Source organism: Rutilus rutilus (assembly GCF_951802725.1).
Source record: "Rutilus rutilus genome assembly, chromosome: 3".
NCBI lineage: Eukaryota > Metazoa > Chordata > Actinopteri > Cypriniformes > Leuciscidae > Rutilus > Rutilus rutilus.
The window spans coordinates 26,398,736-26,416,029 of record NC_140211.1 but is presented as its reverse complement, the minus strand read 5'-3'; the positions used below and the strand labels follow the sequence as shown (position 1 = coordinate 26,416,029).

The window sequence follows — 17,294 nt, the reverse complement described above, 5'->3', positions numbered from 1 at the left end:
GTGCTGTGCTTGCGTCATCATGTTAAGGGTCAGATCATTGTGTAGGTTCAGATCTTCACCACTCTTCGGCTTCGCTGTGCTCTGCAGGATCTACAGCAGCAGCCAGGAGGATTTGACCCTCCCTGTTTCCGCATGGAGAGACTATTCACTCTCATTCCTCCTGTCTCTCCCACCCTCTCTCTGTCTTTCTTTCGGTTTTTGCCCAGTTGGATTGTTCCTTTGCCATGGTAACTTTAGTTTGGGAATATAAAGGCCGCTTGTTGGCTTGGGTGCATTTGTCTGGGAGAGTGAGAGACTGACACGGTACTGTCATTCAGGTCTTTAATGACCCTCAACAAAGAGATAATCGTGGAGCATCCCAGCTCTCTCTCTCTCTCTTTCTCTCTCTCTCTCTCTCTCTCTCTGCTGTTTTCTGTGCTTCTGTCCTTTGACTTTCTGCTTTTTTAATAGTGTTAAGAGGATATTTCTAATACTTCTTTGGTAATCCAATGAATTTACAGGAAATGAGAATTTATTTATTTTTCAGCGCTATTATCAGTGATCAATGTTGTCAGCAATACGTCAGCACAGCCGGGTTTAGCATCATTTGAAACACTCTTGATGGCTTAGTGTGTTTCATGGTGTGTGTGTGTGTGTGTGTGCATTCAGATGTGAAGCTGTTGCTTACGCTTCCATGACCGTTTGGTTGCCCTCCTCAAACAATAATAACCTGCAATGAGAAATCATGACCTTTGGATGCAGCTTATTTACAGAGACTCTTCTGCTCTTCTTTCCTCCACCTGAATGAGGATGTAGTGATGCAGATTGTTTTCCGGCACATTCAGATCAGGGATGGGTTATGATGATGACGAAGATAAACTGATCAACTATATGTCCAACAACCAAACAGTAGATAAAGGAGGTCAACTAGTGTATCTATTTTTCACTATAGTCTCTTATGCTCACCAAGGCTTATTTGATAATAATTGCAGTATAAACTGTAATATTGTTGTTACGACCCTTCATGGTTTTAAAAGTCTAGGAGGGTAGAAGGGGAACATTATGTCAAACAAATCAAACAAACAAACCAGTAAATTATATTATCCCAGACCTGGAAGGGGAAAAGGGAATAACTGGACAGTGCCAACTCAAAGAAAAGAATAAAACAAAATAATCTTTCTACGCCGTTTTAAACTAACCTAACTAACGCGAAAGAAAAATGTAGAAAGGAAAGGTCTTCGACGTCCGAGACGTCGTATACTTCCCTACTCTAACTACCAAACAAAAATACAACGAATGGCACTTGCCCTCTTAACCTAGTGTATCTAAACAGAAAATAAACCTAAGTGCGATGTACGTCACGTGACATCTCTTACCTGTCCCTTTTCCTTTATCATTCCCAAAACACAGCGTTACCGCTCTCAAACATTTAGATAAAAAGAATAGGACGACAACACAACGAGATCTCACATGACCAACTTTAAACACATTAACAGAGCTTGATAAATTCAAAAATTGAAAACAAGCAAAAACCAAAATCAAGCTTAACAGAAGAAAATATACTAAGCACACAAAGTCAAGTTCACAAAACAAAAAGGCCGCCGCCGTCTAGTGCGTTCATGACTCCTTTTATAGTTCCCGGGTTTCCGGTAACCATATGACTGGATCTGACTTGCAGACGTCAGCACGCCAGAACCCTAATCTCAGATGATTGACAGCCAATCAGGCGACCGATCAGCACATCGCCTGCGAGAGCGAAAGTAAAAAAAAACAGACAGCAGCAGAAACAATACAAAAGAAACTAGAAACACCAAAGTCGCACAGCTTGGTGTCACATAATATCGTAACAATTGTGAAATATAAATACAATTTAAAATAACTGTTTTATATTTATATATATTTTAAAATGTAATGTATTCCTGTGATGAAAGCTGAATATCCGCATCATTACTCCAGTCTTCAGTGTCACATGATCCTTCAGAAATCATGCTGCTCAAGAAACATTTATTATTACTTCTTATTTTTTGTTGAAAACAGTTGCTATATTTTTATGGAAACTGGAATGATTTTTTGTTAGGATTCTTTTATTAATAGAAAGTTAACAAAAAAATTGCAATTTTTTGAAATGGAAATCTTTTGTAACATTACACATTTCTTTACTGTCACTTTTTATTAATTTAATTCACACTTGCTAAATAAAAGTATAAATTACTTTAAAACAAATGTAGTGTATGCATAGTATGTATTTTACCTAATTGCTGTGCTGTGCTGACGGCATCTTGTTGCTTTCCGCTTTCAGAAAAATGAAGTGTCTATTTTTATGTTAAGATATATATATTTTTATTGTCAGCATAAAATAGTGTACCATTTAAAAGCATAAAACAACTGCCTGCACTGAGGACAGAGTACACATAATATGTGTCCAGTGTTTTTCTTTGTAAAGCTCGGCTCGTCTCGTCTCAGTCTAAGTGTAGCTGAGGTTTGGACGAGGATGCCGTGGACAGCAGCCATCTGCATTAGGCTCAATAATGAAGAGAGAACTGAATCCACACAAATGTTGAACTCTACCCAAAAGCCTTTTCACAGGCACAGAGAGCCGCCAGTGTGGGAATGACTGAACAGAGCAGCGTTTACTGAGATCAAAGGGTTTGACCTGAAAGTGTGCTCTCTAAACTTGATGCATGATTTTGAAACAAACCCAAGTTAGTTTCCAAATGAAAAGCTCCTTAATTTCAAGGTTTCTTTGCTTTCAAGTTACAGGTAGTCAGAAAGGTGTCATATTAGTGTAATCATTGTAGTATATCTAACAAATGACTCTCTCTATTTTCTGTGTGTCACAGGAATTTTTGGACTCTGGAAGAATCCGTAATTGCATTGCATCGCCTTTCATCAAACTTACACGTACAGTGGTACCCTGAAGCCCTCTCCAACAGGACCAAGAGGCACCAGAGTGACGGGAAAAGTACAAAAAGAAGGATCATAAAGGACATGCACAGAATGGTGCTGTGGAGGGTAGAGCTGAAGTGTTCTGCACTGGAATGACCTCCCACACACTCTCACGTGGTTTCTATGGGAATTTCAGCATAGCCGCACTCTGCTGGATGGGAGGAGGTGTATTTCTGTGGCATCTCATCGCTCTGCTCTGATAGGCCAGTAATATTCAGCCTCTGCACTGCCGTTGGTCAGTATGCCAGCAAAAGGGAAGTACTTGCTGAATGAGCAGAAGTTGAAACAGGAAGCACTGTACAGGAAATTTTCTGGCATTAGCCAATACCAGCCATTCGTTCTGTTGCTGGGACTGAGCATGCTCACTTGTGTCACACTTCTAGTGCTCTTCTTCAGCCTGAAACTGGTGAGATGCCACATTCATGCAAATGCACTCATACAGTATACACCAGGGGTAGGCAAGTTTGTTCCTAGAGAGCCATTGTCCTGCTGAGTTTGACTCCAACCCTGAAAAAAACCTCACCTGCCTATAGCCTTTAGGCTACGTCTACATTAATCCGGATACATCTGAAAACGGCGTTTTCGTTTAACACTCTCCCAGTGTGAAACACCTGAAAACGCTAAATTCACCTTACTGCGCATGCGTAAAACCTCACAAAAACTCACTGCGATGATACAGACGGAAAAATAAATAATAAAGTTATCGCACAATTCTTCTGACAGGATAATTTTATTTAGCGAAATATCTCACCATTCACTGATGCGTCCAGGTCGCAATCAGTCACCGTGTGTTTGGTCTAAAACGCAACTTCTCTCATGTATTGCAGCAGGACAGCAAATGTGAGTAAATTTTCTGTCATCTTTGCTGAGCTGTGATATGAAGAGTGTGCAAAGTAACATTTTAGCAACAGTGTGAAAGTGAGTAGCACATAACAGGCACAATACCGTGACTAAACTTGCGTCATTGTTTTTAAATACCTCCGTTTTGACAGTCCACACTAATTTATCCACTTTGGAGAGCGTTTTCAAAAAGCTTCGTTTTCATTAATAAAAACGCAATCTCAGTGTGGACGCAAAAAAATAAATGTGTTTTCAAACGAAAACGTATAAGTGTGGACAAGGCCTTAGTGATCCTTGTTCAGGTGTGTTTGATATTGAATAGGGTTAGAGCTAAACTCTGCAGGACAGTGGCTCTCTAGGACCGAACTTGCCTAGCCCTGGTATACATGCTTCCACGCTCTTAAGTAGGGGTAGCCAACCCTGCTCCTGGAGGGCTATCTTCCTGCAGACTTAAGTTCCAACCCTGCTCCAACACACTTACCTTGTTATACCATGAACACCTTGATTAGCTGGATCAGGCGTGTTTGATTAGGGTTGGAGCTAAACTCTGCAGGATGGTAGCCCTCAAACCCTTCTCTAAAATGCCCACTCGCTTAAAATGAGGAAAAACACAACACAAGTCAGTATTCAACATACATTGCTCTTCTTTCTGGAACAGGTTTGTCCTTGTTGTTCAGATGGTATCTGATGATTGAAGCAGCCTCGCTTACATAATCCTGCGGCGACTGAGGTGCGGATTCTCAGTAGTTGCGTAATTTGAGGCCTGATTATCACAGTGCAGATGTGAACTGGCATTATCCGTGACAGGAAATTGAGTGTTTTAATTGTAATAATTGCCAGTTTATGCCAAGTCCTTTAGAATTGCTTTTATTTGGGGAATATGTAGCACATTGTATGATAGTCTCTCTTTCTCTGGTTCCTTTGGCACATTATCACATATACTTTCTCTGGAGTCAGCTGGATGTGAAGTGGGGCCGTGAACGCTCCTTTTGCACTGCTGTTGTTCATCTCTTTAGCAGATAAGCACTGTACCATCTGTGCGAACTTCTGTAACCTCCTCTCTCTTCACCAACCGGCCGTGGGAGGAACAGAATTACAACCAGGGTTGCTCTCTGTGTGTGGGCATGTGTGTGTATTTTGTTTTACTATTTATTTAAACCTTCACAAAGCCCATAGGATGATGGCAGTATGTGTGGGTGTGTAAGTTTCTGAATGCTTGTGGACTGAGGTATGTATTTCTGCTCTGTTTGAAAGTTAAGTATCTCAGTGGTAGTTCAGTGGTTGAATTAAATGGGTGAACATGAGTGGAGGACTCACTGCAGTGAGTGTGTATATTGGTGGGCGGGTAAGTGGCTGGGTCGACCTAGCGCTGTGATTTGCCCACACAGGTAGAGACTTATAGTCTGATAGTGTCATTTAATCATTTTAATAATCCAACTCTATATGTAATCTGTGTTTATTGATTATACTACTGTTTGGAGTTTATAAGAGTTTAAAAAAATTCTCACAAAGACTGCATTTATTTAATCAAAAGTTTTAATCAAAAAACTTTAGTAAAATTTTTTTACTGTTGTCAGTTACACTCCAGTGTCATTTCTGCAGTGTGACACGATCCTTCAGAAATCATTCTAATATGCTGATTTTGTGCTAAAAAACAAAACATTTCTTATTATCAGTGTTGAAAACTGTCTCAGGCAACCGTAGCAATATTTATGCATTTTAAAACGAAAACACACTTGTGTAAACAGGGCCTAAGTGTTTTAGAATGAATTTGCTAAGTGAATGATTAAATACCTCAGTCATAAGTCACTTGTTTCATTCCTGAATGAATCAATGTGTTTGAATGAATTGGTTGATTGCAGGATTCAAATGATTAAGACAGTCACTACTTGATCTACTGACGTAATCATGTAATCTGCCGAAAGAGTAACTAAAGTATCCCCACCACAAATGCACAGCCTGTCTGGAATATGCAAACATCAAATTTGAGGACTGGAATTTACTTTTATCGTCATTATTGTGTTGCAGCTGTTATTGCTCACTCAGATGGTGTCTGGTCTTAAACTGGTGTTAGCTCTGTGACAGGTGGATTTAGGCTAAGTGATCTCTGGAGCTTTTTAAGGAATTTTGGCTCCTGTGTATTTATGTTTGTGTTTTTCTGCCTTTCGGGGATAAGAACGAACGAATAGAGTGAGAAGCAATAGTGTAATGTGCAAAACTAATGTTTCTAAGAAAAACTGCATTCACACACACACACACATTCACAAAGGTTTTTTTTCTTTTTTTCTAGAGAGAGCATTAACAATTTCTTTTGAACAGATTTATTTATTTCTTTGGAAGCTTATGCACTGCAGCTCATACACCCACTCCCACAAACACACTGCTTTTTCCTAACCCTTTGAATGAGCTGTCTTATGTGATATGAATGCGTGTTTGCCCTTAACACCTTGCTCTCTCCATATGTCTATGTGTTTCAGAATGCACAGGACCATGGTGTATTTGTGGGAGTTGTGGGAGGAGCATTGTGTTTGTTCCTGGCTGTGTTTATATTAGTGTGTACAGACACCCTCTCTCAAAGATGGAGAACTTTGCTTGGTCTCGCCGTGTGGGCCACACAACTCACAATGGGCTTCGCCTTTATTTTCAGCACAGAAAAGGAAAGGGAAATACAACCATGGGACCAGGTAACACACTTTTTAATATTTTACAGAGACTTCACATGACAAGAGTACTTTTCACAGCAAGAACTTTCTTATGTGTTCACTATCATGTATTAAATCATATAAATAGGTAATTTAATACTATTCAGTCTTAAATAAATGTTGATGTTGCACTATTCATCTTGTTCTCTCCAGGTGCCCTTCTTCCTCTTCATCATCATTACAGTCTACACCATGCTGCCATTTCAGATGAGCTATGCTGTAACCCTGAGTATCATCTCCTCTCTGTCTCACATCATTGTTCTTTCGGTGCACCTCACAGTGTTCAGTTCCCACCCCAAACAACTCATCATCAATCAGGTAAAAGGAAATCCACATTAGCATTGGTTGAAAGGAAACTTTCAGCAAATCTGTATGTAAAGAAGCTGAAAAGGATGTTACATCACAAAGTCAGCCCCCTCTCTCTCTCTCTCTCTCTCTCTCTCTAGTTGCTGTCAAATTCTGTGATGTTTATTTGTGGAAGTATGGTTGGGGCTTTTCATAAGGTTCTGATGGAGAGAGCTCTCAGGCAGACATTTCAGGACACTCTTCGCTGCCTCGGCATTCGCATGAAACTGGAGATTGAGAAGAGACAGCAGGTGCTCATATAACTTTACTTCAACATCACAGACACAGCCAGAGCAAACACATAGAAGAAACAAATACACATTATGTTGTATGTAAATATACATGTTCAAATAAACATCGCCCATGATATCTTAATACAATTTATGCCTCAATTTACAGGCGGTCAACATATGCTTGCGAGAAAGTTTCATCTTTGCCCAGTGTTAGCGCAATTTTTCTCCTGAAGTTATGAGCGATAAAACAATATTTATACTTCTTTAAAATAGAGTTGCTGATATCTCTTATTAACCCCCTCAGCCAAACGCTCATCAACATGGGTGTCTGTTGTTACTGCCTTGTCCAGTAGTTGTTTGTTTGTTGTTCCATCTCAGCTGTTTATCTGTGAAACAACGGCCCAGCCAGTGTTGCTAGCCTGTGGACCAAGTGCCAAAAAAAAAATCAAGGCGCTTGTGTGAGTTGAGCATACAAAGTATTTGTGGTTAGAAAAGTCTAGCTGCACATGCAAATATGTACAAACTATGCTTACGTCACACACACTGTATGAATGTTCGTTCACCCAAAAAGGAAAATTCTGTCATTATTTACTCACCCTCATGTCGTTCCAACCCCGAAAGACCTTCGTTCATCTTCAGAACACAAATGAAGATATTTTTTATTAAATCTGAGAGCTTTCTGTCCCTCCATTGACAGCTACACAACTACCACTTTGACCCTTCAAATAGTACATAAAGAAATCGTAAAAGTAATCCATATGAATCGAGCGGTTTAGTCCAAATTTTCTGAAGAGACTCATTCGCTCTATATGATGTATATATATATATATATATATATATATATATAAACACAAATTTAATTTAGGATTTTATTCACATATGAACATTCATCACTTCACACATCAGTTGTGGTAAACAGAAGCTCAAGCATGTTCGCTTGACGTGTGAGAATCAATGAGGTTCATTCTCGTGTGTTACACAGCACTTTTGAGCTTCCGTAAAACAAATGAGGTCTGTTCTCGTGCGTCTAGCAGGTTCGGTAGAGCTTCTGTTTATGTTCACTCACTGATGAATGTTTATATGTGAATAAAGGCCTAAATCCAATCTGTTCATCATAAAAAAGATTGTCTCTTCTGAAAATTTGGACTATACCGCTCAATTAATATGGATTAGTTTTACATTTTGAAGCGTCAAAGTGGCAGTCGTGTAGCTGTCAATGGAGGGACAGAAATCTATCAGATTTAATCAAAAAGATCATTTGTGTTCCGTAGATGAGCGACATGAGGGTGAGTAATTAATGACATAATTTTCATTTTTCGGTGAACTGTCCCTTTAAGTCCATCTAATTTAGCACAGTCCTTCAGTCTGTTCTGACATGAGTTATCATATATTTTGTAGTAGATTGGACTGGCAGTTTGGCCTTAGCTGACAGAACACCGTAGCAAACACCCATCTTCGGTCCTAGCAACCACTTAAAACACCTTGGCCACTGCTTAGCAACACTATAGCAACCACAGCTTTCAATCTACCAATCTCTCTTCAAACTGCCCAAGTGTTTGAACTGAGATCCTTCAAATTTTGAATTTCTCTTCATTCTGCACAGGTATTCAGTCTACATAAGGCTTAAATAACCTCCACTTTATTATTCATTTATTTTTAAACTTTGAATATTAACTTTGGGAATTTTCTCTTGAAAAACTTTTTAATGATTTTAAACAAAAAGGTTAGTTCACCCAAAAATGAAAATACTGTCATCATTTACTCACCCTCATGTCGTTTAAAATCCCTAAGATTTGTTCCACAAGATCCAATAATGTGTGTTTTTGTGCGTCTAGCAGGTTCGGTTGAGCTTCTGTTTAAGTTTGCTTATGAATGTTTGTATGTAAATAAAAGCCTAAATTAAATCTGTTCATCATATAAAGCGATCAAGTCTCTTCAGAAAATTAGGACTAAACCGCTCAATTAATATCGATCTTTATGAACTTTTTGAATTGTCAAAGTGTCAGTTGCATAGCTGTCTATGGAGGGACAGAAATCTCTCAGATTTGATCAAAACTATCTTCATTTGTGTTCTCAAGATGAACGAAAGTCTTTCAAGTTTGGAACAACATGAGGGTGAGTAAGTGATGACAGTATTTTCATTTTTGTGTGAACTAACCCTTTAATACTTCATTCATCTTCAAATTTGACAACTGAAGGTTATATTTTGCACATTACAAATTTAATCAAGGAGGTATAAGTTTATCCTGGAATAAGTTTATCCTGTTCTTAATTAAACTTCTTGTGTCCTTTTACAATAAAAGGAATTGTTGTTTCTCAGTTTGTTATGACTGTTGTTGAGGAAGTGACATCACATAAAGAGAACACTGAAAAGCAGGGTAGAGTTTAATGGCAGGCTGTTAACCTCCCTGACAGTACATGGACATTATAGTAAAGCTCAGAAACAATGTCCTAATGGTAAACCCTAAAGACAACATAGAACACGGGGTTATAGTGACCTTACAATACACAGTGAAGACAATGCTTTCTTCTTCTGAATGATACAGTTTCCCATTACCTTCCCATAGTCCAGATCTCAGCCTGGTGATACTTCGGGCCCTATTTTAACGATCTGAAACGCAAGTATCAAACGCGAAACGCAAGTAACTTTGTGGGCGGGTCTTGGGCGTTGTTGCTATTATACCGGCGGGATAAATGACTCTGGCGCCCGACACAAAACTAAAATGGGTTGGTCAGAAGTAGCTACATTACTCATAGGAGTGGTTTGGGCGTAATGTGAAATAAACCAATCAAAGCGTCATCTCACATTCCCTTTAAGAGCAGGCGCGCTTGTTCCATGGCGGATTGCTATTATAACGTCGGATTTGCCAGGCGCACGCCAGGAGCGGTTCACAGCCGAGGAGACCGACGTTCTCGTCAGCGTGTAAAAGACAGAGAAGTGACATTGTATGGGGATGAGAGAAACCCACCCAAATTAGCTTCGGTTAAACAGGCTTTTAATAATTTTGGTAAATGTGTAAGCTAGATTTATGCCTATTTTTTCACATCTTCATGGACACTACAATGATTTCCCTGTGTGGTAATATTTTTCCTTGTAATTATGTATGGTTTGCAAAAATGTGAACTGCTGCATCTCTGTGTAGATGAGAGAAGCAAAGTGTATGCGCGTTGTGCACACATTATGGCCAAGCATGCGCCCTTAAAATAGCATCTGAATAAAGCGCCACTGACTTTAGACTAGGTTTTTCCTGGTCAGTGGCGGAATTGTTTTCTGAAACTGCAAAATAGCACCAGGGAACGTTTGCGCCGAAACACTCTTTTCACTGAGCCGCCCCCGGGAGCGCAAGTTCATTCCCTAATTTACTTCTGTCGAGGGAAAAGTCCGCTGTGCGTTGGGTGCAAAATAGGAATGATACATGCGTCGGTGTACAAAGTCAATTGCGCTGTGTGCAAGATAGGGCCCTTAATCTGTTACAGTCAAACAACTGAAAAAGATTAGGACACTTGAGATTAAAAATAGAAATTAAACAGACTTTAACAGTAAACTCAATGTATGATATATTACGAGTGTTATCTTTAAATGTGTGTGTTTGTGCTGTAGGAAAACCTTTTACAGTCAGTCCTTCCTGTGTACATCTCCATGAAGATGAAGTTGGCCATAATGGAGCGCTGCAAGTGTAAAGATAAAGAGGAACAGCAGCGTATGGTCCGGGACAACAACTTCCACAGTCTCTACGTGAAGAGACATGAGAATGTCAGGTAACACATCATATGCTTTTACTCATCAATGCTGTCTTACAATTCATACAAGAGGCATTTGTGTGTTGTTCTGTTTTCCATTCTCTAATTTTGCAATTCCTCATTAATCAAGTCCTGATAGTGAATGAATGGTGAGTCTGTTAGACCTAACTCTCAGAGTGCTCATCATGAGGCCACTCATTTAATTAGTTTTATTTCCCATCAACCCCAAGAGTGGACAGGGGGTGGGGTGCATCTATTAATATGTTTTTGTCCAAGCTCACAATGCTTGGTTCTCAGGCAGCCGTTTATATTTAGATAGACGGACGGCTTACAGCTGCTCAGATAAAACACAGATTGACTCACCTGTGTGTGTGAGCAAACAATAGAGAGCTGTTCACCTGCCGAGATTTATGGGATCCGCTCTCTTTTTGAACTTGTTCATTAGGAGTGTGATGACATGGATTGTGTGTGTGTGTGTGTGTGTGTGTGTGTGTTTGGTCTTGTAGTCAGCATTGAGAACAGCTGGGTCTTAAAGGTTCATTTCCATGAGCCGTGTTTATGAGGTTTTTATTCTTTCCAGGGCGTTCAGACAGCTGACACTGAGCTGCTGCTTTTCTCTTCATTAAAAAGGACTCGGCACAAGTCGTATCAACTTCTAAATGTCTTCTCTTCAAACTAGCAAGCACATTTGTTTCTCCCTTTGCTTCATTTCCAAAATTAAATACTAAAACACAACGATGAAGCAGTTTCAAATAGAAGCGTTTTTTAATTAAAACCACATTAACTCAGATATTACACATAGATGCGACACAGCGTGCAAGCACAAACAGAAGAACTTAAATACACAAGGTGACGAACTGAAATACAATCAGGTGTGCTCTAATTAGGAACATAAAGAATAACCATGACAACTGTGGAATGACATGTAAACAGAAATAAAGGCAGACAGCAACAGAGAAACATAATAAGAGTCCATGAAAATTAAACTTAAGTTAAACTGAATATAATGGTGACAATAAGATTGTCTCTTTTTGTCTTCCCCTTGTTTTCTGTTAGCATCCTATATGCTGACATTGTGGGTTTCACACGTCTGGCCAGTGACTGTTCTCCTAAGGAGCTTGTGATCATGCTGAATGAACTTTTTGGGAAATTTGACCAGATTGCAAAAGTAAGTATGATTAAATATGTGCATAATATAATATGATTATGCTCTTATGCTCACCAATGCTGCATTTATTTGATCAAAATACAGTACAACTGTAATACTGTGAAATATTATTTGTTTTAAAATATGTGTTTTATATTTGAATATATTTTAATTAAAATATAATTTATTCCTGTGATGGCAAAGCTGAATTTTCAGCATCATTACTCCAGTCTCATGATCATGAACATGATCCTTTAGAATTTATTCTAATATGATGATTTGGTGTGGATTTTAATTTTAATTTTATTATAATCAATGTTGAAAACAGTTGTGCTGCTTAATATTTTTGGAAAAACTGTGGTAAATTTTTTTCAGTATTCTTTAAAGGTGCACTGTGTAATTTTTAGCGGCATCTAGTGGTGAGGTTGCGAATTGCAACCAACAGAAGTTATGGTGGCCGACAGGAAAATATATCGTCGTCTAAGACAGCAGAGAGTAGCCAGTTAAGCAATGAGGTTTCTTTACAAAGATAAAATAAGAAATTACGTTTACTTGATTATTCAGTAAAACGATATGTTATTGCGAATATTATTGTTACTTGTTCATCATTGCGTCAGTGTTTTATTCGCTCACTTTAGCTAGCTTCTTTGCACGAAGAACAACATAGTAACGAAACGTGTTTGTCCGTTTAGGGCTACTGTAGAAACATGTCGGCGCATTTCAATGTAAGGGGACCCGCGGTGTATGTTGATAGAAATGGCTCATGGTAATAAAAACATAATGGTTCATTATGTAAGGTCTTTATACACTACTGAAAACATAGTTATGTATATGATATGGCATTTCTGTCAACAGATCCTCCTAAATATAACACAATGCACCTTTAAGTACAAAAGAACAGCATTATTTTTTTATAGAAATCCTTTGTAACATTATAAATATCTTTACGGTCACTTTTGATCAACTTAATGCATCCTTCCTAAATAAAAAGGTAGCACTTTATTTTACAGTCCTGTTTCGCATGTACATATACCTATTGTAGTAATTACAAAAACTGGGTAATAACTTGGTACTAGTCCTGAATCTACCCCTAAACCTAATCTTAAACTATTCTCAACTAATAAAAGTATTAATTTCTTTAAAAAAAATTAACTGACCTCAAATTTTAGAATGGTGCTGTGTATAACTTAATATATACTGTATATAACATAATATAATTTAATTTAATTTAATTTAATACAATTCAATCTGATCAATTGGTAAATTAGATACTTGTGCTCTGAACTGTACATTAGTTGTCCTTGAGTGTGCTTGTGTTTTTTCCCCTTTAGGAGAATGAGTGCATGCGAATAAAAATTCTTGGTGACTGTTATTACTGTGTGTCTGGCCTCCCCGTTTCCCTGCCAAATCATGCCAAAAACTGTGTTAAAATGGGCCTGGACATGTGCGAAGCCATCAAGTAAGTCTATATGTTTATACAACACGTAAAATATACATTCACGTCATCATTAGCACAGCATTTCTCCTTATAGTGTTTCTTTCTAGCACTGGCCAAGAAATTTGGCAGATGGCTGTTTATTTTTCGAATCATCACTTGCAGGCAGGTGCGTGAGGCAACAGGTGTGGATATAAACATGCGAGTAGGTGTGCACTCTGGAAACGTCCTCTGTGGTGTGATTGGCTTACGGAAGTGGCAGTTTGATGTGTGGTCACATGATGTCACCTTAGCAAATCATATGGAGTCAGGTGGATTACCAGGGTATGAACAATAAAATCACTTATCAAATGATAATTGATGAAAGTTGCACACAGAATACTGTCTGTATCATAATGTCATACCGCAGGCCTTCTTCATAAGATGCTACTTATTTTTTCTCCATCAGACGAGTTCACATCACAGAGGCGACTCTGAAGCACTTGAACAAAGCGTATGAGGTGGAGGATGGGAATGGTCACCTGAGAGACCCCTACCTTAAAGAGCTCAACATCAAAACCTATTTGGTCATAGACCCTCGGGTAGAGACTTTAACTCAAACGTTAGAAGTGTATGTCTGCCATATATGTGTCACTGTATATGAATCTGAATATGTTGGTGTGTTGTTTATGTTTGTGTGTTTAGTCAAAAGATCCATCACTGATGGCCCCCAGTGTCACTAAGCCTCGTGTGAGTGACGGTTTGAAGATGAGAGCATCTGTGCGTATGACACGCTTCCTGGAGTCATGGGGGGCCGTCAAACCGTTTGCCCATTTGCAGAGCCGAGAGGAATTCTGCACAGATGCTATGGTCAATGGAAAGGGTCGCTGCAAGGTCAGAGATACAGACGTTAAAGGAATAGATCACTCAAACATGAGAATTGACCTCACAACAGATAAATGACTGACAGCCTAAATACCAAACAAATCGCTGCGCTGATAAGCCTTGTTGGTATCCGCCAGTTTAACCATTAAACTTACACCGTGTCTACACCGGACGCGACAGTTGAGGAGTCGCATCACACTGCAACAGCTAGAAGCTGTCAATACTGGACGTGACAAAGCAAATCCATTTGTCCTTCCTATGAGAAGTATCACGAGTGCTTGGAGTACGTCATAAATAGAACGAGGCATCGGTTTACTGTTTGGGAATTGTCATGTCGTGCCACGCCGCATCCAGTGTAGACAACATCACTGATTATAATGGGTTCTTTTGTCGCGTCGCACCGCGCTGTTCGTGTCTGTTGTAGATGCGGTATTACTAGACTTTCTGTGACATACAAACTCTTTTTGGCAAATTCCCAGCATTATTGTGTCGTTATTGTACATGTGATTTAAAAACTAGGCATCCACAGAGGCTAGTGGAATTGTTCATTCCATTCTCAATACAAGGCAGTCATTTTGAAAAATACGTGTTGTATCAGATTCTGCTGTAGATTGCATGAAGACCTAAACTTACCTATTTTAAATGATCATCCAACTGCAAAAAACAAAACAAAAAAAACCATACCCCTGTTTGCATCTGCAGAAAGCATCACACTACTCTTGTGCGTTAATGTCAATATTTATGACATCAACTGTCTTACTTTTTGACACGTGGATAGATTTCCCGTTGTCATTTTCTTATCTTGTACTATTATATTTAGTGCAACATAACCTGATACAAAAACTTGTTTTCTGTTTAGTTTAGTTTTTTGTTTTTTTCACGGTTATAAACTGTATAGTAATTAGTAATTTATTCCAGAATCATCAGGTACATAATTAACATAATTGCATCTTTATTTTGTTTAACAGACAGAGAAAGTGTACTTATTTGTGGCGCAACAGATCACAAAACTCACAGTTCGGATCATGTTATGGTTTTTGGTTCACGGATCGGATACATTTTTGGATCAGCAAAAACTTAGTTATCAGTATAAAAAAACAAGAACAAATACACTAATTACAAGCATAGATTAATACTATATAACAAAGTTACAAATAAAGTAAGTACACTGCATAGTGTTCACTGATTTAATCTATTAAATATAGATTAATCGTTGTTTAAGGCCTTTAGTATTGTTTAAAGCCAAGGTATTTATAGCCTAACCGATTGCACGGATCCAATATAATGATACACGTCCAATTTCTTTCTCAACTGTTTATGTTCACTTAAAACTGTGCCGAATCTGACTGTGTTTACGTGAATACTAGCCAAGACAGGCATTTTGACATAATTTTGTGTGTATGCATCCGTTCAAGCGCAAGGAGACGCAAAATAGGAATCAATTTGTTGTTCGGAAGCTATCCGAAACGCACCTCTCTGTGTGTGTGCGGCTCTCTTTTGTCTCTTTTTGTGCTGGAATGGTTTAAAATCGCTTGAATGTGTAAACTGGTAAGACAAAAAACGTGCAAATGATAAAAATTTCACTCTATGATGGTTAAACTTTGCAATTAATCCTTGAATCAAGTGCTTCAAAACATGCTTTAATCCTTCAAAAGCAGTGGCCATGGTTAAGTAATCGGTGTCGTGAGGTCAATTCCTACATTATTTACACACAGAGAGGTGCAAAGCAGATGTTCACGTTTGTCTCTCTCTTTAGGACATCCCTCTTAGATCAGTAACGACCAAAATTACAGAGAGGTGAGTGTTGTTTGTGTCATATATTGGTCTGTCTTGTGTGTATCTCAGTTGGAAAAAACAAGGTCTATGACCTAAGGGCCATTCAAAAGCTTTTTATAAATGTCCACTTTAGTATGTCTTGAGTCTGGTTTTGTCTTGCTGACTGAAGCAGCGATGTTGAAGTTGTCTTTCTCACTGTTGCTCTCTGACAGCTTTGATGAGTCTCTTGAGGAGCCCTTCTCTTTACCTGCCCCTCCCTTGTGCACATATAAGTGAGTGGAGCCATACTGGCTCAGCCAGCTCTATGGGGCCCGTAGTTTTAACACTAACAATGCAAATGCTCAGTGAGCCGCTGTCAACTGGTCATATGGTTAGCATGACCATAGCTGCACTCCCTCAGTGGTGTGTTTCCAGCCTACAGTGCACTTTTGGTTTAGACAAGCGTGCGCTTCTGCTTGCAAAGAGAGAGAAAGGAAACAGCATTTTCCTTTCTGAGCCGTGCTGAGGCACATTGCAAGGGGGCTCTCTGTCAGGGTTTAAACTAACACAAGGCATTCTGTCTGCCACGGCCCTCACACATAAACACACACACACACACACACACACACACACACACACTCACACACACTGGTTTCCATGTTTTATTGGGACTTCCCATAGATGTTATGATTTTTATACTGTATAAACTGTATATTTTATCCACCTACACTAACCTACTAAACCTATCCCTAAACATACCCATCACAGAAAACTTTCTGCAATATTACATTTTCATAACACTTTTATAAGCTCTTTTCCTCATGGGGACAAAAAAAGTCCCCATACTGTCAAAATGTACTGGTATTAATATCGTTGTGGTGGCATTTGGTCCCCATATTGTAGGGAATACCGGGTACACACACACTCAATTCTACATTACAACTCTCTCTTATTATCTATTTAGATCCCTGGCCTGAACTAAACAAAGTATTAACTACAAAACTAGTCAAGTCATTTAGAACTATGAACTTCACACATATTCACCCAAGCTTCCCTTGTACTGGCTGCAGTCAAATATAACTCAATAACAGCATGACAACAGCTATAAACATCTTTTCTATCCCACAGTGCCCATGCACATTTTGACATTGTGTGTATGTTACTTCATGGGTCAAAGTGAGGTTTTGTCTCTGTGATCTGTGTCTACTGTCCTTGTAGGAATAAATCACAGAAGACTAAGTTTGATGAAGAGCTTCACGACAAGATGACCACCACCATCAATGATCTGAGCTCCAGCAAGTTAGTCT

General features: G+C 38.9%; 1 protein-coding gene across 2 annotated transcripts in view; it reads left to right on the top strand.

The window, feature by feature from the left end:
• Positions 1-17,294, top strand: part of adcy7 (adenylate cyclase 7) — a 57,401-nt gene that overhangs the window by 26,597 nt on the left and 13,510 nt on the right. For both annotated transcript variants that reach the window (XM_084403991.1, XM_084403990.1), the window contains exons 2-13: positions 2,820-3,331; positions 6,243-6,449; positions 6,621-6,785; positions 6,914-7,063; positions 10,647-10,804; positions 11,843-11,954; positions 13,265-13,392; positions 13,534-13,692; positions 13,817-13,949; positions 14,053-14,241; positions 15,989-16,029; positions 17,206-17,286. In XM_084403991.1, coding sequence (XP_084260117.1) covers positions 3,167-3,331; positions 6,243-6,449; positions 6,621-6,785; positions 6,914-7,063; positions 10,647-10,804; positions 11,843-11,954; positions 13,265-13,392; positions 13,534-13,692; positions 13,817-13,949; positions 14,053-14,241; positions 15,989-16,029; positions 17,206-17,286 — 1,688 coding nt within the window. In that variant the 5' untranslated portion in view covers positions 2,820-3,166. The remainder of the gene's footprint in view (positions 1-2,819; positions 3,332-6,242; positions 6,450-6,620; positions 6,786-6,913; positions 7,064-10,646; positions 10,805-11,842; positions 11,955-13,264; positions 13,393-13,533; positions 13,693-13,816; positions 13,950-14,052; positions 14,242-15,988; positions 16,030-17,205; positions 17,287-17,294) is intronic.